This window comes from Oncorhynchus mykiss, chromosome 24 (assembly GCF_013265735.2).
Source record: "Oncorhynchus mykiss isolate Arlee chromosome 24, USDA_OmykA_1.1, whole genome shotgun sequence".
Classification (NCBI taxonomy): domain Eukaryota; kingdom Metazoa; phylum Chordata; class Actinopteri; order Salmoniformes; family Salmonidae; genus Oncorhynchus; species Oncorhynchus mykiss.
Window position 1 is genome coordinate 39327416 of NC_048588.1, and position 24708 is coordinate 39352123.

The 24708-nt window shown below is 46.4% G+C and overlaps 1 protein-coding gene across 3 annotated transcripts in view; it reads left to right on the plus strand.

Moving 5' to 3' along the window:
* Positions 1-22966, plus strand: part of LOC110516717 (arf-GAP with Rho-GAP domain, ANK repeat and PH domain-containing protein 1) — a 112202-nt gene extending 89236 nt beyond the window's left edge. For all 3 annotated transcript variants that reach the window (XM_036961242.1, XM_036961243.1, XM_036961244.1), the window contains 11 exons: positions 602-691; positions 2231-2308; positions 2428-2545; positions 4665-4778; positions 8669-8814; positions 9109-9191; positions 12053-12112; positions 17330-17393; positions 20662-20820; positions 21480-21514; positions 21591-22966. In XM_036961242.1, the coding sequence (XP_036817137.1) occupies positions 602-691; positions 2231-2308; positions 2428-2545; positions 4665-4778; positions 8669-8814; positions 9109-9191; positions 12053-12112; positions 17330-17393; positions 20662-20820; positions 21480-21497 (930 nt within the window). In that variant the 3' untranslated portion in view covers positions 21498-21514; positions 21591-22966. The remainder of the gene's footprint in view (positions 1-601; positions 692-2230; positions 2309-2427; positions 2546-4664; positions 4779-8668; positions 8815-9108; positions 9192-12052; positions 12113-17329; positions 17394-20661; positions 20821-21479; positions 21515-21590) is intronic.
* Positions 22967-24708: the final 1742 nt, after the last annotated feature.

A 24708-nucleotide genomic window follows, 5' to 3' on the forward strand; every position in this document is an offset into this window, starting at 1 on the left:
TGGTAGGGGGGTGACTACAGTGTTTGGTAGGGGGGTGACTACACTGTGAGCTGGTCAATGATGTTTCAACCATGGAGTGAGTCGTTATATGCTGTCAGGTTCTAATTTCTCAGAGTAAATACGTCACGGACACTAGAGAAGATTAACCAAGTTTAAAGGGTGGTTACAGCTGTAATTCAGATGAAAAAAACATTTCACACAAGCACTGATATTTAACCCTTTCTCCTGGGCTGAGTCTCCTCCCCCACAACTGAACAGCCAATGCATCTCTGTTGCTAGGCAGAACCTGAGTGATATCTGTTCTTGTGACCGTGTGTGGTTGACCGTGTGTGGTTGACTGTGCGTGGTTGACCGTGTGTGGTTGACAGTGTGTGGTTGACCGTGTGTGGTTGACTGTGCGTGGTTGACCGTGTGTGGTTGACTGTGTGTGGTTGACTGTGTGTGGTTGACTGTGTGTGGTTGACCGTGCGTGGTTGACCGTGTGTGGTTGACCGTGCGTGGTTGACCGTGTGTGGTTGACCGTGTGTGGTTGACCGTGTGTGGTTGACCGTGTGTGGTTGACCGTGTGTGGTTGACTGTGCGTGGTTGTTTTGCGGTTCAGGTGGATGAGATGCAGCTGAAAAGACAGCTGGATGAGATCACGGCCATCATTAAAGTCAGAGAGAAGTTGAACCACAACTCCAGCGTCCCTGTGAGTCATACAGTACTCACACACACACCTCAACACCAAGGCTTCTGTGAGTCATACAGTACTCACACACACACCTCAACACTGAGGCTTCTGTGAGTAATACAGTACTCACACACACACACCTCAACACCAAGGCTTCTGTGAGTCATACAGTACTTACACACACACCTCAACACCAAGGCTTCTGTGAGTCATACAGTACTCACACACACACCTCAACACCAAGGCTTCTGTGAGTCATACAGTACTCACACACACACACCTCAACACCAAGGCTTCTGTGAGTCATACAGTACTTACACACACACCTCAACACCAAGGCTTCTGTGAGTCATACAGTACTCACACACACACCTCAACACCAAGGCTTCTGTGAGTCATACAGTACTCACACACACACCTCAACACCAAGGCTTCTGTGAGTCAAACAGTACTCACACACACCTTCTCAACACCAAGGCTTCTGTGAGTCATTTAGTACTCACAACACACCTCAACATCAAGGCTTCTGTGAGTCATACAGTACTCACACACACACCTCAACACCAAGGCTTCTGTGAGTCAAACAGTACTCAAACACACATATCAACACCAAGGCTTCTGTGAGTCATACAGTACTCACACACACCTCAACACCAAGGCTTCTGTGAGTCATACAGTACTCACACACACACCTCAACACTGAGGCTTCTGTGAGTAATACAGTACTCACACACACCTCAACACCAAGGCTTCTGTGAGTCATACAGTACTCACACACACACACCTCAACACCAAGGCTTCTGTGAGTCATACAGTACTCACACACACACCTCAACACCAAGGCTTCTGTGAGTCATACAGTACTCACAACACACCTCAACACCAAGGCTTCTGTGAGTCAAACAGTACTCACAACACACCTCAACACCAACGCTTCTGTGAGTCATACAGTACTCACAACACACCTCAACACCAAGGCTTCTGTGAGTCATACAGTACTCACAACACACCTCAACACCAAGGCTTCTGTGAGTCATGCAGTACTCACACACACACACCTCAACACCAAGGCTTCTGTGAATCATACAGTACTCACACACACATCTCAACACCAAGGCTTCTGTGAGTCATACAATACTCACACACACACCTCAACACCAAGGCTTCTGTGAGTCAAACAGTACTCACACACACACCTCAACACCAAGGCTTCTGTGAGTCATACAGTACTCACACACACACCTCAACACCAAGGCTTCTGTGAGTCAAACAGTACTCACACACACCTTCTCAACACCAAGGCTTCTGTGAGTCATACAGTACTCACACACACCTCAACACCGAGGCTTCTGTGAGTCACACTACCTTCTTATATCATACAGTGTTCTGCAGTAACCCAATGTGCTTTAACACTGCTTGAATTTGCGTGTGTGTGCGTGTGTGTGCGTGTGTGTGTGTGTGTGCGTGTGTGTGCGTGTGTGTGCGTGTGTGTGTGTGTGTGTGTGCGTGTGTGTGTGCGTGTGTGTGTGCGTGTTTGTGTGTGTATGCGTTGTGCAGGCGTCGGGGTCAGCAGGTGACTTCATCTGTACAGTGTACCTGGAGGAGAAGAAGGAGACAACAGAGCAGCATGTCAAGGTGACCTCTCACCTCTGACCTTACCTAACCCCTTATGATCTCACCTTTATCATGATAGGGAAATAAAGAGAGTAAGAAGCGGTCCTGAATCTCACTCCCTCCACTGCTCTCCCCTCCAGATCCCTGGTTCTATGACGGCAGCAGAGCTGACCTGTGAGATTCTGGACCGGCGGAAGATCCAGGTCAGAGAGAAAGACTACTGGAGCTGCTGGGAGGTCAGCCAGAAGGAGGAGATGGGTGAGTGGAGAGAGATGAGAGGTCAGCCAGAAGGAGGAGACCGGTGAGTGGACAGAGATATGAGAGGTCAGTCAGAAGGAGGAGACCGGTGAGTGGACAGAGAGATGGGAGGTCAGCCAGAAGGAGGAGACCGGTGAGTGGACAGAGAGATGAGAGGTCAGCCAGAAGGAGGAGACCGGTGAGTGGACAGAGAGATGAGAGGTCAGCCAGAAGGATGAGACCGGTGAGTGGACAGAGAGATGAGAGGTCAGTCAGAAGGAGGAGACCGGTGAGTGGACAGAGAGATGAGAGGTCAGTCAGAAGGAGGAGACCGGTGAGTGGACAGAGAGATGAGAGGTCAGTCAGAAGGAGGAGACCAGTGAGTGGACAGAGAGATGAGAGGTCAGTCAGAAGGAGGAGACCGGTGAGTGGACAGAGAGATGAGAGGTCAGCCAGAAGGAGGAGATGGGTGAGTGGACAGAGAGATGAGAGGTCAGTCAGAAGGAGGAGACCGGTGAGTGGACAGAGAGATGAGAGGTCAGTCAGAAGGAGGAGACCGGTGAGTGGACAGAGAGATGAGAGGTCAGTCAGAAGGAGGAGACCGGTGAGTGGACAGAGAGATGGGAGGTCAGCCAGAAGGAGGAGATGGGTGAGTGGAGAGAGATGAGAGGTCAGCCAGAAGGAGGAGACCGGTGAGTGGACAGAGAGATGGGAGGTCAGCCAGAAGGAGGAGACCGGTGAGTGGACAGAGAGATGAGAGGTCAGCCAGAAGGATGAGACCGGTGAGTGGACAGAGAGATGAGAGGTCAGTCAGAAGGAGGAGACCGGTGAGTGGACAGAGAGATGAGAGGTCAGCCAGAAGGAGGAGACCAGTGAGTGGAGAGAGAGATGAGAGGTCAGTCAGAAGGAGGAGACCGGTGAGTGGACAGAGAGATGGGAGGTCAGTCAGAAGGAGGAGACCGGTGAGTGGACAGAGAGATGAGAGGTCAGTCAGAAGGAGGAGACCGGTGAGTGGACAGAGAGATGTGAGGTCAGTCAGAAGGAGGAGATGGGTGAGTTGTAAGAGATTGGAGGACAGATATACACTGAGTATACCAAACACCTTCCTATTACTGAGTTGCACCCCCTTTTGCCCTCAGAACAGCCTCAATTCATCAGGACATGGACTCTACAAAGTGTCACATTTTTTCCAACGCTTCCCACAGTTGTGTCAAGCTGGCTGGATGTCCTTTGGGTGTTGGACCATTCTTGATACACACAAGAAATTGTTGAGCGTGAAAAACCCAGCAGCATTGCAGTTCTTGACACAAACTGGTGCACCTGGAACCTACTACCATACCCCGTTCAAAGGCACTTACATCTTGTATCTTGCCCATTCCCCTTCTGAATGACACACACACACAATCCATGTCTCAATTGTCTCAAAGGTTGAAAATCCTTCTTTAACCTGTCACCTCCCCTTCATCTACACTGATTGAGTGACATCAATAAGGGATCATAGCTTTCAGCTGGATTCGCCTGGTCAGTCTGTCGTGGAAAGAGCAGGTGTTCTTAATGTTTTGTAATAGAGAGAGAGAGAGAGAGAGGCCTTTTCATAATTGCATACTCCCATCGCATCCTTTTCAAAAACCGTTGGATGAGAAAAACAGAGCTCCCTCCCCTCTGACCTTATCCTCCAATGGGTTTTGAGAAGCAGCAGAAGAGAGAGGAGTATGTAATTGAGAAAAGGTAAGAGAGAGCACGAGTACTGGAGCTGCTGGGAGTAGAGAGAGAGAGGAAGGAGAAGTGGGAGTAGAGAGAGAGAGAGGAAAGAGAGGTGGGAGTAGAGAGAGAGAGGAAGGAGAGGTAGGAGTAGAGAGAGAGAGGAAGGAGAGGTGGGAGGAGAGAGCGAGATGTGGGAGTAGAGAGAGAGAGGAAGGAGAGTTGGGAGTAGAGAGAGAGAGAGAGGTTGGAGTAGAGAGAGAGGAAGGAGAGGTGGGGAAGAGGTATGGGATGAGGGGATGGTAGTGCTATGGAGGGGTGATGCTGATGTTGAGACTTTTTTTGTCCCCTTCCCTCTGTGTCTCTCTCTCTCTCTCTCTCTCTCTCTCTCTCTCTCTCTCTCTCTCTCTCTCTCTCTCTCTCTCTCTCTGTCTCTCAGAGCGTCCATTGCATCATCTGGAGCGTGTGTTACCCATCATCCATTCTCTGGGTACCGACTCCCACTTGCTGGTCAAAAAACATCTCGCCATGGAGGCCATACGCATCTACCTGGGTACACACACACACACACACACACACACACACACACACACACCCACACTAACCACGCATATTTCAAAAATTAACAGTTTAGGAATTCATTCTGAGTGGTTATGGTTTGGGCAAAGCTAAAACATGCACTGTTTCCATCAACTATCATCAAGTATTGTCATGTTTTGCCAAAGCATTGTGAACTGTGGAGGGGTCTAAGCAGCACCCTTCGGCTCCGAGCTGCACCAGTTCAAATCAAATGTTATTAGTCACATGCCCCAAATACAAATACACCTTACAGTGAAACGTTTACTGACGAGCCCCTAACCAATAATGCAGAGAAAAATAAGAGAAAGAAGTAACACGTAATTAAAGAGCAGCAGTAAAATAACAATAGTGAGTCTATATACAGGGGGGTACTGGTACAGAGACAATGTGGAGGCTATATACAGGGGGGTACTGGTACAGAGTCAATGTGGAGGCTATATACAGGGGGGTACTGGTACAGAGACAATGTGGAGGCTATATACAGGGGGGTACTGGTACAGAGTCAATGTGGAGGCTATATACAGGGGGTACTGGTACAGAGACAATGTGGAGGCTATATACAGGGGGGTACTGGTACAGAGACAATGTGGAGGCTATATACAGGGGGGTACTGGTACAGAGTCAATGTGGAGGCTATATACAGGGGGGTACTGGTACAGAGACAATGTGGAGGCTATATACAGGGGGGTACTGGTACAGAGTCAATGTGGAGACTATATACAGGGGGTACTGGTACAGAGACAATGTGGAGGCTATATACAGGGGGGTACTGGTACAGAGACAATGTGGAGGCTATATACAGGGGGGTACTGGTACAGAGACAATGTGGAGGCTATATACAGGGGGGTACTGGTACAGAGTCAATGTGGAGGCTATATACAGGGGGTACTGGTACAGAGACAATGTGGAGACTATATACAGGGGGGTACTGGTACAGAGTCAATGTGGAGGCTATATACAGGGGGGTACTGGTACAGAGACAATGTGGAGACTATATACAGGGGGTACTGGTACAGAGACAATGTGGAGGCTATATACAGGGGGGTACTGGTACAGAGACAATGTGGAGGCTATATACAGGGGGGTACTGGTACAGAGACAATGTGGAGGCTATATACAGGGGGGTACTGGTACAGAGTCAATGTGGAGGCTATATACAGGGGGGTACTGGTACAGAGTCAATGTGGAGGCTATATACAGGGGGGTACTGGTACAGAGACAATGTGGAGGCTATATACAGGGGGGTACTGGTACAGAGACAATGTGGGGGCTATATACAGGGGGGTACTGGTACAGAGACAATGTGGGGGCTATATACAGGGGGGTACTGGTACAGAGACAATGTGGGGGCTATATACAGGGGGGTACTGGTACAGAGTCAATGTGGAGGCTATATACAGGGGGGTACTGGTACAGAGTCAATGTGGAGGCTATATACAGGGGGGTACTGGTACAGAGACAATGTGGAGGCTATATACAGGGGGGTACTGGTACAGAGACAATGTGGGGGCTATATACAGGGGGGTACTGGTACAGAGACAATGTGGAGGCTATATACAGGGGGGTACTGGTACAGAGTCAATGTGGAGGCTATATACAGGGGGGTACTGGTACAGAGACAATGTGGAGGCTATATACAGGGGGGTACTGGTACAGAGACAATGTGGGGGCTATATACAGGGGGTACCGGTACAGAGTCAATGTGGAGGCTATATACAGGGGGGTACTGGTACAGAGACAATGTGGAGGCTATATACAGGGGGGTACTGGTACAGAGTCAATGTGGAGGCTATATACAGGGGGGTACTGGTACAGCGACAATGTGGAGGCTATATACAGGGGGGTACTGGTACAGAGTCAATTTGGAGGCTATATACAGGGGGGTACTGGTACAGAGACAATGTGGAGGCTATATACAGGGGGGTACTGGTACAGAGTCAATGTGGAGGCTATATACAGGGGGGTACTGGTACAGAGACAATGTGGAGGCTATATACAGGGGGGTACTGGTACAGAGACAATGTGGAGGCTATATACAGGGGGGTACTGGTACAGAGTCAATGTGGAGACTATATACAGGGGGTACCGGTACAGAGTCAATGTGTGGTGGCACCGGTTAGTTGAGGTAGTATGTACATGTAGGTAGAGTTAATTAAAGTGACAATGCTAGATGACAACAGAGAGTGGTGGATAGAAGGTGTAGAAGCTGTTTAGAAGCCTCTTGGACCAAGACATGGCGCTCCAGTACCGCTTGCCGTGCGGTAGCAGAGAGAACAGTATATGACTTGGATGGCAAGAGTCTTTGAAAATGTTTAAGGCCTTCCTCTGACACCGCCTGGTAAAGAGGTCCAGTGGTGTACTGGCCATTCGCACTCCCCTCTGTAGTGCCTTGCAGTCGGAGGCCGAGCAGTTGCCGTACCAGGCCGTGATGCAACCAGTCAGAATGTTCTTGATGGTGCAGCTGTAGAACCTTTTGAGGATCTGAGGACCCATCCCAAATCTTTTCAGTCTCCTGAGGGGGAATAGGTTTTGTCGTGCACGACCGTCATGGTGTGCTTGGACCATGTTAGTTTGTTGGTGATGTGGACAGCAAGGAACTTGAAGCTCTCAACCTGCTCCACTGCAGCCTGTCGATGGGGGCGTGCTTGGTCCTCTTTTCCACAGTCCACAATCATCTCCTTTGTCTTGATCACATTGAGGGAGAGGTTGTTGTCCTGGCACCACACGGCCAGGTCTCTGATCTCCTCCCTATAGGCTGTCTCGTCGTTGTCGGTGATCAGGCCTACCACTGTTGTGTCGTCGGCAAACTTAATGATAGTGTTGGAGTCGTGCCTGGCCATTCAGTCATGAGTGAACAAGGAGTATAGGAGGGGGCAAGAGCACGCACCCCTGAGGGGCCCCCATGTTGAGGAGCGGCGTGGCGGATGTGTTGTTACCTACCCTTACCACCCGGGGACAGATCGTCAGGAAGTCCAGGAACCAGTTGCAGAGGGAGGTGTTTAGTCCCAGGGTCCTTAGCTTAGTGATGAGCTTTGAGGGCACTATGGTGTTGAAAGCTGAGCTGAAGTCAATGAAAAGCATTCTCACATAGGTGTTCCTTTTGTCCAGTTGGGAAAGGGCAGTGTGGAGTGTAATAGAGACTGCGTCATCTGTGGATCTGTTGGGGCGGTATGCAAATTGGAGGGTTTCTGGGATGAGTGTGTGGATGTGAGGCATGACCAGCCTTTGAAAGCACTTCATGGCTACAGATGTGAGTACTACGGGTTGGTAGTCATTTAGGCACGTTACCTTAGAATTATTGGGCACAGGTGGTCTGCTTAAAACATGTTGGTATTACAGACTCGGACAGGGAGAGGTTGAAAATGTCAGTGAAGACACTTGCTAGTTGGTCAGCGCATGCTCGCAGTACACATCCTGGTAATCCATCTGGCCATGCGGCCATGTGAATGTTGACCTGTCTAAAGGTCTTACTCACATCGACTGTGGGGAGAGGGATCACAAGTCTTCCGGTACAGCTGGTGCTCTCATGCATGTTTCAGTGTTATTTTCTTCGAAGCGAGCATAGAAGTGGTTTAGCTCGTCTGGTAGGCTCGTGTCACTGGGCAGCTCTCGGCTGTGCTTCCCTTTGTAGTCTGTAATGGTTTGCAAGCCCTGCCACATCCGACGAGATGTGGTGTACTCCTCAATGCCATTGGAGGAATCTCAGAACATATTCCAGTCTGTGCTGCAAAACAGTCTGTTCACTCCCATTGAGAACAAAATACATATATGAACGTTCTCAGCACACACACAATTTAATTGACTTCTCAGCTCTGCTATTACCCCTATGCTGTTTCTGATTTGGTACGATCCGTCCCCCCATAGCCAGTAAAGTGGATGTGTCCAAGCACGGGATGGTGAAGTTCCGGGAGGAGAAGAGCATTCTGGGATTGGGACTGAATACCGGCAGCTTCCACGACCGCTACTTCATCCTGAGCACTGTCTCCCTCAGGATGTACAAGGAAGTGCGGGTAAGAGACACACACACACACACACACACACACACACACACACACACACACACACACACACACACACACACACAAAACACACACACACAAAAAAAAACACACACACACACACACACACAAAAAACACACACAAAAAACACACATAACACACACACACACACACACACACACACACACACACAAAACACACACAAAACACACACACACACACACACACACAAAACACACACACACACACACACACACACACAAAAACATCTAAACATCTAATCTGTCTGTTTTGTGTCCCTGTAGAGTAATCGTCCAGAGAGGGAATGGCAGGTGAAGAACCTGAGGGTCTATCTAGGCATCAAGAAGAAACTACGACCACCCACCTGGTCAGGTCACCTCTCTGTTCTCTCCTCCTGCCTGGTCAGGTCACCTCTCTGTCCTCTCCTCCTGCCTGGTCAGGTCACCTTTCTGTCCTCTCCTCCTGCCTGGTCAGGTCACCTCTCTGTTTTCTTCTCCTGCCTGGTCAGGTCACCTCTCTGTCCTCTCCTCCTGCCTGGTCAGGTCACCTCTCTGTCCTCTCCTCCTGCCTGGTCAGGTCACCTCTCTGTCTTCTCCTCCTGCCTGGTCAGTTCACCTCTCTGTTCTCTCCTCCTGCCTGGTCAGGTCACCTCTCTGTTCTCTCCTCCTGCCTGGTCAGGTCACCTCTCTGTTCTCTCCTCCTGCCTGGTCAGAACACCTCTGTCCTCTCCTCCTGCCTGATCAGAACATCTCTCTGTCCTCTCCTCCTGCCTGATCAGAACACCTCTCTGTTCTCTCCTCCTGCCTGGTCAGAGCACCTCTCTGTCCTCTCCTCCTGCCTGTCCCATGACCACCCAACTGGTCAGAACACCTCTCCCTGTGTCTCACCCTCTCCTTGTCTTTCCCCTCTCCCTCTCTCTGAGAGAGAGAGAGAGAGAGACTGTTATAGAGCAGTCTCACTCCACAGTCCTGTTCTTTAGTGACTAGAGAACAGTAGCTGACAGTAGAGAAGGCAGGACAGTCCTATACCGTCTCTTTTGTCTGTCTGTCTGCTGCTAAATCTCCACTCACTTAATCTTGGCGCACCCATCCCGTTAGCGGGATCATTTTCGCCACACACCCGATGAATTGCAGAGCCTCAAATTCAAATTGAATTACTAAAAATATTTAATTTTCATGAAATCACAAGTGCAATATAGCAAAACACAGCTTGGTTTGTTGTTAATCCACCTGGCATGTCAGATTTAAAAAACTTTTTTTACAGCAAAAGCTATCCAAGCGTTTATGTTAGGACATCTCTCTCAGCAGACAAATCATTACAAACAGCTAGCAGCAAAGTAGATTGGTCACGAAAGTCAGAAAAGCAATAAAATGAATCGCTTACTTTTGATGATCTTCGGATGTTTGCACTCACGAGACTCCCAGTTACACAATAAATGTTCCTTTTGTTCCATAAAGATTATTTTTATATCCAAAATACCTCCATTTGTTTGGCGTGTTTTGTTCAGAAATCCACAGGCTCGAGCGGTCACGACCGGGCAGACGAAAATTCCAAATAGTATCCGTAAAGTTTGTAGAAACATATCAAATGTTTTTTATAATCAATCCTCAGGTTGTTTTTACAATAAATAATTGATAATAATTCAACCGGGACTGTACCTTCTTCAATAGGAGAGAGAGAGAAAATGTCTGCTCCAAGCTGTTGCGCATGCAAAACTCTGCTGGCACCCAGCCATTCGCTGACACGATGTGATTCTTCTCGCTCATTTTTCAGAATAAAAGCCTGAAACTATGTCTAAAGACTGTTCACACAGTGTGGAAGCCATAGGGAAAGGAATCTGGTTGATATCCCTTTAAATGGAGGGAAGGCATGCAATGGAACAGGGAGATTATTTTCTCTTAGGTACTTCCTTGTTGGATTTTCCTCAGGTTTTCGCCTGCAATATCAGTTCTGTTATACTCACAGGCAATATTTTGACAGTTTTGGAAACTTTAGAGTGTTTTCTGCCCTAATCTGACAATTATGTGCATATTGTAGATTCTGGGCCTGAGAAATAGGCAGTTTCATTTGGGTACGTTTTTCATCCAAACTTCAAAATGCTGCCCCCTACACTCAACAGGTTAACTTGTTATGGCTGCAACCCGTTAACAGGATAATTGTCATCAACAACCGCTGAATTGCATAGCGCCACATTCAAACAATATTACTAAAAATATTTATATTCATGAAATCACAAGTGCAATATAGGAAAACACAGTTTAGTCTTTGGTAATCCACCTGTCGTGTCAGATTTTGAAAATATGCTTTACAGCGAAAGCAATCCAAGTGTTTGTGTAAGTTTATCGATCGCTCGACAAACATTATGTACACTTAGCATCAAGTAGCTTGGTCACGAAAATCAGAAAAGCAATCAAATTAATTGTTTACCTTTGATGATCTTCGGATGTTTTCACTCACAAGACTCCCAGTTACACAATAAATGTTCCTTTTGTTCCATAAAGATTATTTTTATATCCAAAATACCTCAGTTTGTTTGGCGCGTTATGTTCATAAAAACACAGGAAAGAGCGGTCACGACAACGTGGACAAATTCCAAATAGTTTCCGTAATGTCCACAGAAACATGTCAAACGTTTTTTATAATCAATCCTCAGCTTCTTTTTAAAATATATAATCGATAATATATCAACCGCAAATGTCTTTATCAGTAGGAGAGGGAAAGGCAATGGCAGCCCAAACTCTGTTGCGTGAGCAAAACTCATGCGAACACCTGACGCGATGTTATCGTTCTGGCTCATTTTTCAAAATAAAAGCCTGAAACTATGTCTGAAGACTGTTGACCCCTTGAGGAAGCGATAGGAAAAGGAATCTGGTTGATATCCCTTTAAATGGAGCAGAGGCTATGGAACATGGAGTTTTCAAAATAGAAGCCACTTTCTGGTTTGATTTTCCTCAGGGTTTCGCCTGTAATATCAGTTCTGTTATACTCACAGACAATATTTTGACAGTTTTGGAATCTTTAGAGTGTTTTCTATCCAATACTAATAATAATATGCATATTTTAGCAACTGAGACTGAGGAGCTGGCAGTTTACTCTGGGCACCTTTTCATCCAAGCTACTCAATACTGCCCCTGCAGCCATAAGAAGTTAATGTTTCCTATCTCTCTTTATCTATCTCTCTGTAGTCGGGGTCTGACTGTGATGTTTCCTATCTCTCTCTCTCTGTAGTTGGGGTCTGACTGTGATCAATGGAAGTGAAAAACAGGAGAAGCCAGAGAGGCAGCAATGGTGAGTCCCTGAATGTGTGTGTCTCCTGTGTCTCCTGTGTGTGTGTGTGTGTGTGTGTGTGTGTGTGTGTGTGTGTGTGTGTGTGTGTGTGTGTGTGTGTGTGTGTGTGTGTGTGTGTGCTATACAGCATGTCCTGTATTTCTCTAGAACTTACTGAGCTACACCAGGGAACAGATGTCAGTAGTGGGGGTATGATGTCAGCAGTGGGGGTATGATGTCAGCAGTGGGGGTATGATGTCAGCAGTGGGGGTATGATATCAGCAGTGGGGGTATGATGCGAGATAGAAAGAGGATGAAGGCTACATTTTCAATTTCATCTCCTTGAAAAGATAGAACAAATATTACAACAAATATTATGGCTGAACTCAAATGTGCTGGTTGATAAAATACCTGTATTTATGGGAAAGATGTTTGAAAAGGGAATTTTGTTCTTAAATGATATTGTAAATTGTAATGGTAGAGTTATGTCCTTCATGGAGTTATCAGAATTGTACGGGAATGTCTGCTCAATCCAAGAGTACAACCAATTGATTACAGCATTGCCCCAAAAATGGAAGAGGCGGGTGGGAGCTGGGGGAGGTAGGGAACTGGTCTGTCTACCCAATATGGTTGGTCTCAGATGGTTGAGGGTGGGAGTGGTCTCGGATGGTTGAGGGGGGGAGAGGTCTCAGATGGTTGAGGGACAGCTATTGGGGAACTGTGGGGGGGATCTTGAAGGGTTCGGGTTCATGTTTTTTGGCCTTGTGGGAGATCTGTCAACGTGCCCCTGAGCAGGATGCTGGATGCTTCTGTGTGTCTCTCTGAATGGGAGTCTGTTGGATGATGTGGTGTAGTTGTTGAGCGACTTCACTGCAACTATATTGTATGTTTCAGATAAATAAATAAAAAAGAGGTTTGAGTTGAAGATAAATACTTTTACTAAGAGATCATGAGTGGAAAGGTCACCCCTCCTCACACACACACACACACACACACACACACACACACACACACACACACACACACACCTGTGGGCTGCTGGGTCAAGCCATCAGCAACAACAGGCAGAAAAGTCACGCAGTTGAGAGAGACAAAGAGAAAGAGAGGGAGAGAAAGAGAGGGGGAGTGTGGGGGAGAGAAAGTGTTGACGCCCAGGGTTCTATTGCCAGGGTTCTATCGCCAGGGTTCTATCGCCAGGGTTCTATCGCCAGGGTTCTATTGCCAGGCACTGTGTGTGTCTTAGTGTGCTTGTGCAGGTGTGTGAAAGAGGGGAAGTTGGGAGTAGAGCATGTGAGCAGAGTTGGAAATCTCACTCATCGCTCATGGAGGGTTGTGCATCTCTCCATCAAGTCCTTTCCTACCGCTCATCATTTCAGATAGGCTACATGTCATATTAAACAGCATATAAACTCTCTAAATAGGTCAGGAGCCAGACAGGGAGACTAAGAAAGAACAGAAATTAATTATTTAGGTTATATTATTTCAAATATTTCAAGGCTAGAGCCTACAAAGAAATACATTGTGAAGCATTAGCGAGTGTGATACACTAGCCTGGTAGGGACATAAATAGCTCAGCATTTAAATAACATTACCTTGTATTAAATCATTATAGTCTATATACAGGCTGTGATTAGGCTGTGACTTACATCAAATTAAATACAAATGAAATTAAAAATGACTTATTAATGCCTTTGAATTCATTTTTAGAAACAACAGTTTGGCCAGTCTATGGCTTCAGACTCATGCGTTGGTGCCTGGAGAGCCGGCCAGCAGCGGATAACATCCTCTCTCCTCTTACAGAGCTACTGGGGATGCGAGACAACCTTTTGACCCCTCTTACAGAGCTACTGGGGATGCGAGACAACCTTTTGACCCCTCTTACAGAGCTACTGGGGATGCTGAACAACCTTTTGGCCACTCTTACAGAGCTACTGGGGATGCGAAACAACCTTTTGACCCCTCTTACAGAGCTACTGGGGATGCTGAACAACCTTTTGACCCCTCTTACAGAGCTACTGGGGATGCTGAACAACCTTTTGGCCACTCTTACAGAGCTACTGGGGATGCTGAACAACCTTTTGACCCCTCTTACAGAACAACTGGGGATGCTGAACAACCTTTTGACCCCTCTTACAGAGCTACTGGGGATGCTAAACAACCTTTTGACCCCTCTTACAGAGCTACTGGGGATGCTAAACAACCTTTTGACCCCTCTTACAGAGCTACTGGGGATGCTGAACAACCTTTTGACCCCTCTTACAGAGCTACTGGGGATGCTAAACAAACTTTTGACCCCTCTTACAGAGCTACTGGGGATGCGAAACAACCTTTTGACCCCTCTTACAGAGCTACTGGGGATGCTAAACAACCTTTTGACCCCTCTTACAGAGCTACTGGGGATGCTAAACAACCTTTTGACCCCTCTTACAGAGCTACTGGGTATGCGAAACAACCTTTTGACCCCTCTTACAGAGCTACTGGGGATGCTGAACAACCTTTTGACCCCTCTTACAGAGCTACTGGGGATGCTGAACAACCTTTTGACCCATCTTACAGAGCTACTGGGGATGCTGAACAACCTTTTGACCCCTCTTACAGAGCTACTGGGGATGCTGAACAACCTTTTGGCCACTCTTACAGAGCTACTGGGGATGCGGAACAACCTTTTGACCCCTCTTACAGAGCTACTGGGGATGCTGAACAACCTTTTGGCCACTCTTACAGAGCTACTGGGGATGCTGAACAACCTTTTGACCCCTCTTACAGAGCTACTGGGGATGCTGAACAACCTTTTAACCCCTCTTACAGAGCTACTGGGGATGCTGAACAACCTTTTGACCCCTCTTACAGAGCTACAGGGGATCTGAAACAACCTTTTGACCACCCTCTTACAGAGCTACTGGGGATGCGAAACAACCTTTTGACCCCTCTTACAGAGCTACAGGGGATCTGAAACAACCTTTTGACCCCTCTTACAGAGCTACAGGGGATCTGAAACAACCTTTTGACCCCTCTTACAGAGCTACTGGGGATGCGGAACAACCTTTTGACCCCTCTTACAGAGCTACAGGGGATCTGAAACAACCTTTTGACCCCTCTTACAGAGCTACTGGGGATGCGAGACAACCTTTTGACCCCTCTTACAGAGCTACAGGGGATGCTGAACAACCTTTTGGCCACTCTTACAGAGCTACAGGGGATCTGAAACAACCTTTTGACCCCTCTTACAGAGCTACAGGGGATCTGAAACAACCTTTTGACCCCTCTTACAGAGCTACTGGGGATGCGAAACAACCTTTTGACCCCTCTTACAGAGCTACAGGGGATCTGAAACAACCTTTTGACCCCTCTTACAGAGCTACAGGGGATCTGAAACAACCTTTTGACCCCTCTTACAGAGCTACAGGGGATCTGAAACAACCTTTTGACCCCTCTTACAGAGCTACAGGGGATCTGAAACAACCTTTTGACCCCTCTTACCAGGCTGGGCAGAGATGCAGAGTTGTTTTTTTATTTTTCAAATCAAATCAAATGTATTCATAAAGTCCTTCTTACATCAGCTGATATCTCAAAGTGCTGTACAGAAACCCAGCCTAAAACCCCAAACAGCAAGCAATGCAGGTGTAGATGGCTAGGAAAAACTCCCTAGAAAGGCCAGAACCTAGGAAGAAATCAAATCAAATCAAATGTATTTATATAGCTCTTCGTACATCAGCTGATATATCAAAGTGCTCTACAGAAACACAGCCTTAAACCCCAAACAGCAAGCAATGCAGGTGTAGAAGCACGGTGGCTAGGAAAAACTCCCTAGAAAGGCCAAAACCTAGGAAAAACCTAGAGAGGATCCAGACTATGAGGGGTGGCCAGTCCTCTTCTGGCTGTGCCGGGTGGAGATTATAACAGAACATGGCCAAGATGTTCAAACGCTCATAGATGACCAGCAGGGTCAAATAATAATAATCACAGTGGTTGTAGAGGGTGCAACAGGTCAGCACCTCAGGAGTAAATGTCAGTTGTCTTTTCATAGCCAATCATTCAGAGTTAAAGACAGCAAGTGTGGTAGAGAAAGAGAGTTGAAAACAGCAGGTCCGGGGGAAAAGGTGGCACGTCTGGTGAACAGGTCAGGGTTCCATAGCCGCAGGCAGAACAGTTGAAACTGGAGCAGCAGCACGGCCAGGTGGACTGAGGACAGCAAGGAGTCATCAGGCCAGGTAGTCCTGAGGCATGGTCCTAGGGCTCAGGTCCTCCAAGAAAGAGAAAGAGAGAAATAAAGAGAGAAAGAGAGAATTAGAGAGAGCATACTTAAATTCACACAGGACACCGGATAAGACAGGAGAAGTACTCCAGATATAACAAACTGACCCTAGCCCCCCGACACATAAACTACTGCAGCATAAATACTGGAGGCTGAGACGGGAGGGGTCAGGAAACACTGTGGCCCCGTCCGACGATACCCCTGGACAGGGCCAAACAGGCAGGATATAACCCCACCCACTTTGCCAAAGCACAGCCCCCACACCACTAGAGGGATATCTTCAACCACCAACTCACCAATTTTCCATAAGTAGCTTCATTTTGTGCTCTTTTTGTGCCTTATCATTTTTACACACAGAGAGTACTGATTTTGAATTACAGCGGGTGAGGGCTTCAAAGGCCACTGCATTTGGGATGGGGGGGGGGGGCTGTGAAACTCTCCTGCCATTGTTGGGCTCAAGGGCTTTGACACCTCTCACTTCACACCTCCATGCTAATTGAAGTTGTATCCATTCTGTCTATCAAGCTTGGTAGCATTAATTTAGCATTCAGTCCTTATAAAGTAAAATATATCACTGTAATGTATTTCTCTTCCTGGCTTTTGGAAATAAAATATACTTCAGACTAAACATGACTCACTCAGTTCCAGGTTGGATGGTGTTTTCTGCTTTCTGTTGTTTGTTTGACAGATCATTTGCTGTAAAAGCTTTGAAATAAGAATCTTTGGTGGTAGGAATCCTTCCGGGTCATTCCATCCAAAATCAGGTTGTAGGCTTGAAGTTTTGATTTGGAGTGAAGGTTATGTTGTAGAGGGTAGTATACTGTATGTCCTTCCTGAAAACATGCTGAAAAATGCAGGAGCTCATCTATTCTCTCTCTCTCTCTCCTTTCTTTCTTTCTTTCTTTCTTTCTTTCTTTCTTTCTTTCTTTCTTTCTTTCTTTCACTCCTCTCTCTTTCTCCTGTCTCACTCTCTCCCTCTGTAGGTATCTGTGTTGTGACACTCAGACAGAGATGAGGGAGTGGTTCTCCACCTTCCTCACTATCCAGGTAAGAGGACACATACTGTCACACTGGTTATTATGATTCACTGTTCTGTCTGTCACACTGGTTATTATGATTCACTGTTCTGTCTGTCACACTGGTTATTATGATTCACTGTTCTGTCTGTCACACTGGTTATTATGATTCACTGTTCTGTCTGTCACACTGGTTATTATGATTCACTGTTCTGTCTGTCACACTGGTTATTATGATTCACTGTTCTGTCTGTCACACTGGTTATTATGATCCACTGTTCTGTCTGTCACACTGTTCTGTCTGTCACACTGGTTATTATGATTCACTGTTCTGTCTGTCACACTGGTTATTATGATTCACTGTTCTGTCTGTCACACTGTTCTGTCTGTCACACTGGTTATTATGATTCACTGTTCTGTCTGTCACACTGGTTATTATGATTCACTGTTCTGTCTGTCACACTGGTTATTATGATCCACTGTTCTGTCTGTCACACTGGTTATTATGATTCACTGTTCTGTCTGTCACACTGGTTATTATGATCCACTGTTCTGTCTGTCACACTGGTGATGATGATTCACTGTTCTGTCTGTCACACTGGTTATTATGATTCACTGTTCTGTCTGTCACACTGTTCTGTCTGTCACACTGGTTATTATGATCCACTGTTCTGTCTGTCACACTGGTTATTATGATTCACTGTTCTGTCTGTCACACTGGTTATTATGATCCGCTGTTCTGTCTGTCACACTGTTCTGTCTGTCACACTGGTTATTAAGATTCACTGTTCTGTCTGTCACACTGGTTATTATGATCCACTGTTCTGTCTGTCACACTGGTTATTATGATTCACTGTTCTGTCTGTCACACTGTTCTGTCTGTCACACTGGTTATTATGATTCACTGTTCTGTCTGTCACACTGGTTATTATGATTCACTGTTCTGTCTGTCACACTGTTCTGTCTGTCACACTGGTTATTATGATCCACTGTTCTGTCTGTCACACTGGTTATTATGATTCACTGTTCTGTCTGTCACACTGGTTATTATGATCCACTGTTCTGTCTGTCACACTGGTTATTATGATTCACTGTTCTGTCTGTCACACTGGTTATTATGATTCACTGTTCTGTCTGTCACACTGGTTATTATGATTCACTGTTCTGTCTGTCACACTGGTTATTATGATCCACTGTTCTGTCTGTCACACTAGTTATTATGATCCACTGTTCTGTCTGTCACACTGTTCTGTCTGTCACACTGGTTATTATGATCCACTGTTCTGTCTGTCACACTGGTTATTATGATTCACTGTTCTGTCTGTCACACTGGTTATTATGATTCACTGTTCTGTCTGTCACACTGGTTATTATGATTCACTGTTCTGTCTGTCACACTGTTCTGTCTGTCACACTGGTTATTATGATCCACTGTTCTGTCTGTCACACTGGTTATTATGATTCACTGTTCTGTCTGTCACACTGGTTATTATGATCCACTGTTCTGTCTGTCACACTGGTTATTATGATTCACTGTTCTGTCTGTCACACTGGTTATTATGATTCACTGTTCTGTCTGTCACACTTCTGTCTGTCACACTGGTTATTATGATCCACTGTTCTGTCTGTCACACTGGTTATTATGATCCACTGTTCTGTCTGTCACACTGGTTATTATGATTCACTGTTCTGTCTGTCACACTGGTTATTATGATTCACTGTTCTGTCTGTCACACTGGTTATTATGATTCACTGTTCTGTCTGTCACACTGGTTATTATGATTCACTGTTCTGTCTGTCACACTGGTTATTATGATCCACTGTTCTGTCTGTCACACTAGTTATTATGATCCACTGTTCTGTCTGTCACACTGTTCTGTCTGTCACACTGGTTATTATGATCCACTGTTCTGTCTGTCACACTGGTTATTATGATCCACTGTTCTGTCTGTCACACTGGTTATTATGATTCACTGTTCTGTCTGTCACACTGGTTATTATGATTCACTGTTCTGTCTGTCACACTGGTTATTATGATTCACTGTTCTGTCTGTCACACTGTTCTGTCTGTCACACTGGTTATTATGATCCACTGTTCTGTCTGTCACACTGGTTATTATGATTCACTGTTCTGTCTGTCACACTGGTTATTATGATCCACTGTTCTGTCTGTCACACTGGTTATTATGATTCACTGTTCTGTCTGTCACACTGGTTATTATGATTCACTGTTCTGTCTGTCACACTGGTTATTATGATTCACTGTTCTGTCTGTCACACTGGTTATTATGATCCACTGTTCTGTCTGTCACACTAGTTATTATGATCCACTGTTCTGTCTGTCACACTGTTCTGTCTGTCACACTGGTTATTATGATCCACTGTTCTGTCTGTCACACTAGTTATTATGATCCACTGTTCTGTCTGTCACACTGTTCTGTCTGTCACACTGGTTATTATGATCCACTGTTCTGTCTGTCACACTGGTTATTATGATTCACTGTTCTGTCTGTCACACTGGTTATTATGATTCACTGTTCTGTCTGTCACACTGGTTATTATTATTCACTGTTCTGTCTGTCACACTGTTCTGTCTGTCACACTGGTTATTATGATCCACTGTTCTGTCTGTCACACTGGTTATTATGATTCACTGTTCTGTCTGTCACACTGTTCTGTCTGTCACACTGGTTATTATGATCCACTGTTCTGTCTGTCACACTGGTTATTATGATCCACTGTTCTGTCTGTCACACTGGTTATTATTATTCACTGTTCTGTCTGTCACACTGTTCTGTCTGTCACACTGGTTATTATGATTCACTGTTCTGTCTGTCACACTGTTCTGTCTGTCACACTGGTTATTATGATCCACTGTTCTGTCTGTCACACTGTTCTGTCTGTCACACTGGTTATTATGATCCACTGTTCTGTCTGTCACACTGGTTATTATGATTCACTGGTTATTATGATTCACTGGTTATTATGATTCACTGGTTATTATGATTCACTGGTTATTATGATTCACTGGTTATTATGATTCACTGGTTATTATGATTCACTGGTTATTATGATTCACTGGTTATTATGATTCTTTCTGAATTAAGGTCAGAGTATAATTTGCTCTCTCTTTGTCTTTGTCTCTCCCTGTTCTTTCTCTCTCTCACTTCTCTCTTTCTCTTTCTCTTTGTCTCTTGCTGTTCTTTCTCTCTCTCACTTCTCTCTTTCTCTTTGTCTCTTGCTGTTCTTTCTCTCTCTCTCACTTCTCCCTCTCTCTCTGCCCCCCCCCCCCCTCTCAGTATGATGGTAACGTGTGGCCAGCGGATGCAGTACAAACACGTGTGACCCGTGCGTTGCCGGCGGATACGCGTCATGGTAATGTGGCGTTGATTCCATTGCGCGGCAGCGAGAATGAGATGCGGAACAGCGTTGCAGCTTTCACCGCCGACCCGCTTGGCGTGAGTCAATCCTCCAATCACAGGGGCCAATCCACAGTCGTGGGCCTATCAGAGACCTCCATGCTGACACGGAGTCGACCATGTGGTCCCTACACACACACACACACACACACACACACACACACACACACAGGAGTCTACAATTGTGCATGGGGGTTTTTTCCCTTATCAGCTGGATGGTGTGTGTGTGTGTGTGTGTGTGTGTGTGTGTTGGGTATAGTGATCATATATTGTTGTGTTGTCTCTTCGTGCCGTAAGCTTGTCTGTGTCCTGGTTGAATGCGAGCACAGGATGTTGAATCCATACAGAACACTGACTGTGTTAGACATGACTGTTAGCACTCACCATTACACATGACAGAGTTCATGTCAGCCAGTCTGAATGAATTAATCCCTCCCTCTACCCCCTTCTCTCGCTCTCTCTCTCTACCCCCTCTCTCTCTCCACCCCCTCGCTCTCTCCACCCCCTCGCTCTCTCTACTCCCCCTCTTTCTGTCCCTCTCTCCTTTTCCTCCCTCAATCCCTCTCTCTCTATCCCTCTCTCTCTCAATCCCTCTCTCTCTATCCCTCTCTCTCCCAATCCCTCTCTCTCTATCCCTTTCTCTCCCAATCCCTCTCTCTCTATCCCTCTCTCTCTCTCTCTCTCTCTGCCTCTCTCAGCTCTTTAGAGATGTCTGATAATGGGTCCAGACAAGGTGAGACATTATCTAAAGTTCCTACGTGTGTAAGAGTGTGTGTGCAGTTATCTAATTGTCTGTGTATGTTCCATAGGGGATAGACCACCAGCCGTAGAACCCACAAAGTCTTCAGAACATTCCAGTAACGACAACCCCCCCCCCCCCCCCCCCCCCCCCCCCCGCCACACACACAGCTGTGCCTATGAGCTGGACCTCTAAGCAGGGGCAGCAGGTGTGCCATGAGGAGAGAGAGACTCTGTTACCACAGTGCCTTTTAGAACTGCAGTGCACCCTGGGATACATGGAGGACCTGTAAGAAGCTCCTGGTATGGACTGAGAGGCTGAGAACAAAGACTGACTGAGTACAGACTGTCACTGGAACAGACTGACTGAGTACAGACTGTCACTGGAACAGACTGACTGAGTACAGACTGTTACTGGAACAGACTGACTGAGTACAGACTGTCACTGGAACAGACTGACTGAGTACAGACTGACTGAGTACAGACTGTCACTGGAACAGACTGACTGAGTACAGACTGACTGAGTACAGACTGTCACTGGAACAGACTGACTGAGTACAGACTGTTACTGGAACAGACTGACTGAGTACAGACTGACTGAGTACAGACTGACTGAGTACAGACTGACTGAGTACAGACTGTTACTGGAACAGACTGACTGAGTACAGACTGTCACTGGAACAGACTGACTGAGTACAGACTGACTGAGTACAGACTGTCACTGGAACAGACTGACTGAGTACAGACTGACTGAGTACAGACTGACTGAGTACAGACTGACTGAGTACAGACTGTTACTGTTTGTCTCTGAGAGGCCTGAAGATAATGGGCTGATCTTCACCGACAATCAAGCCGTCACTGTCCCTGTGTGTCCCACATCAACCCTGTCCCCTCCTTGAACCGTCTCTCTCGCTCCCTGTTGTGAACTCTCCCCCACCTGTACCCTCATCTCGTCAACCTCACCCGTGTCCCCTTCTCTCTTAAAGACTCCCCCATCTGTATAGTGCTCACATCACCTCTCCCACGGTCTTCTCCCTCCATGTTTTAGACTGTAATTATTTATTTCTCCAGCAGAGGGAGCAGCATATAGGAAGTTAAGGGGGGACTCTGTCCATTTAGAAATAGGGTCGTGTATGTAGGTAAACTGTTAGACAACCATGACCATCACTAGACATTAAGTTGGTTCCACTAGACTAGAGGGAGGACAGCGATGTGTGTGTGTGTGTGTCCAAGTTCACTTATTGTAGTGACATCATTACTCCCACTTCTAGGTCTTAACCTGTAGAGACACCCCCCCCAACCCAACCAACCCAGCCAGCCAGCCCCCCCTACCCCCCCACCCCCCCTCATATCTGTTTTTGTCCAATGAAAGAACTGATCTGTTTCCTGTTTTGTTAAGACGAATCGTCTGTCTGGTACTCTGTACACTTGAATAAACACATTTCAGCCAGAGCTGTGTCTATCATTTAGACTCCTAACTATGTGATGACGTGGAGCAGTCATTGTTTGACTGTAGTCTGGTTCAACCAGCATGGATCTGGTGAGCTCATGTTCTCTTTCAATTCAGTACAAACTAACCGCGGGCACAGCGGTGAGACTGGTTTCACAACGCTAGTGTGACTGCCTGTGATCTACTGGTCAGGAATCAGGAAGGGTCTACTGCTCTAAGGATGGATCAAAAAGCTCTGTATTCTCATCAATATCACATACTCTCAATCATCTTATCAAATGTAGCATTTCACTTTTAATCTGTCTCTGTCTCATAAATGTGTTTTTATGTGAAAATAACTTTTGTAATTCTGCAGTTCTTCAGAATGTAACTGTAGGTATGGTTTTAATAAAGTCTATGCTCGTTGGATCTACAGTCTGTGTGTGTGACTGAGATGTAGCACGCTCTGACACTACAACCATTCCGTTCTGCTGTCGGCATCTGTTCTCTAAATGACAAATCAACTGTTTCCATGGTGACCAACTGCCCTCGGATTCTGTTCTCTGAATGACCACCCAACTGTCTCCATGGTGACCAACTGCCTTCGGAATCTGTTCTCTGAATGACCACCCAACTGTCTCCATGGTGACCAACTGCCCTCGGATTCTGTTCTCTGAATGACCACTCAACTGTCTCCACGGTGACCAACTGCCATCGGATTCTGTTCTCTGAATGACCACCCAACTGTTTCCATGGTGACAAACTGCCCTCGGATTCTGTGGTCGTCTGGTCAGACTGAGTAGCAGATAATATTATGACTTACTGTCAAGGACTTTGCTCATAACTACTTTATTGAGAAAATAATTGACTTACTGTGACATGTGGTTGTCCCACCTAGCTATGTTAAGATGAAATCACTAACGGTAAGTCTGGATGAATCCAATGTGAAGGTAGATGCTGGTCTGTATTTCTAATCACAGTCCCATCAAAGTCATTCAGCATTCAATCTGTCTAGGACTTATTTACATTCATAAAGCTATGACACGCACACACACACACACACACACACACACTCTCTCTCTGCAGGAGAAGAGGGGAAGGATACAACTTCTCATCTCTCGCACGTTCCCTAGGCCTGTGTCTTTCATGACAATGTCCCTGCTCAGCCGTAAAACGGAAGCCTGCAGAGGAGGCTGTGTATGTGTCACCGGTGTTCTACCAGCAATCCTCTCATCGCCCTGAGCCGAGCCGACACAACAGGGTCACCCTGCACCTCAGGTAACACACAGGAGACCCAGGAGGTGTGTGTGTGGTCAGGGCATTTCCTCGTCTACCTCCTCTGTGTACAGCCATGGGGCAGCAGCTGTAGTGCTGTCAGAATGTCAGGTTGGAAGACAAACGTTGATCTTTAGAAGTCATCATGGAAGTTTACAGCTCAGAACGCTCTGTGGATGGACTGAGGCCCTGCACAGACTCACTGATCTACACAGCAACTACCAGTTCTAGTGATCCTCTTTTACAGAGATGAATAAACCTACACAGTGGAGGTGTAGACCTTACTGTGAAATGCTTACTCAACCTGCACAGTGTCTTTTACAGAGATGATCAACCTGCACAGTGCCTTTTACAGAGATGATCAACCTACACAATGCCTTTTACAGAGATGATCAACCTGCACAGTGCCTTTTACAGAGATGATCAACCTGCACAGTGCCTTTTACAGAGATGATTAAACCTACACAGTGCCTTTTACAGAGATG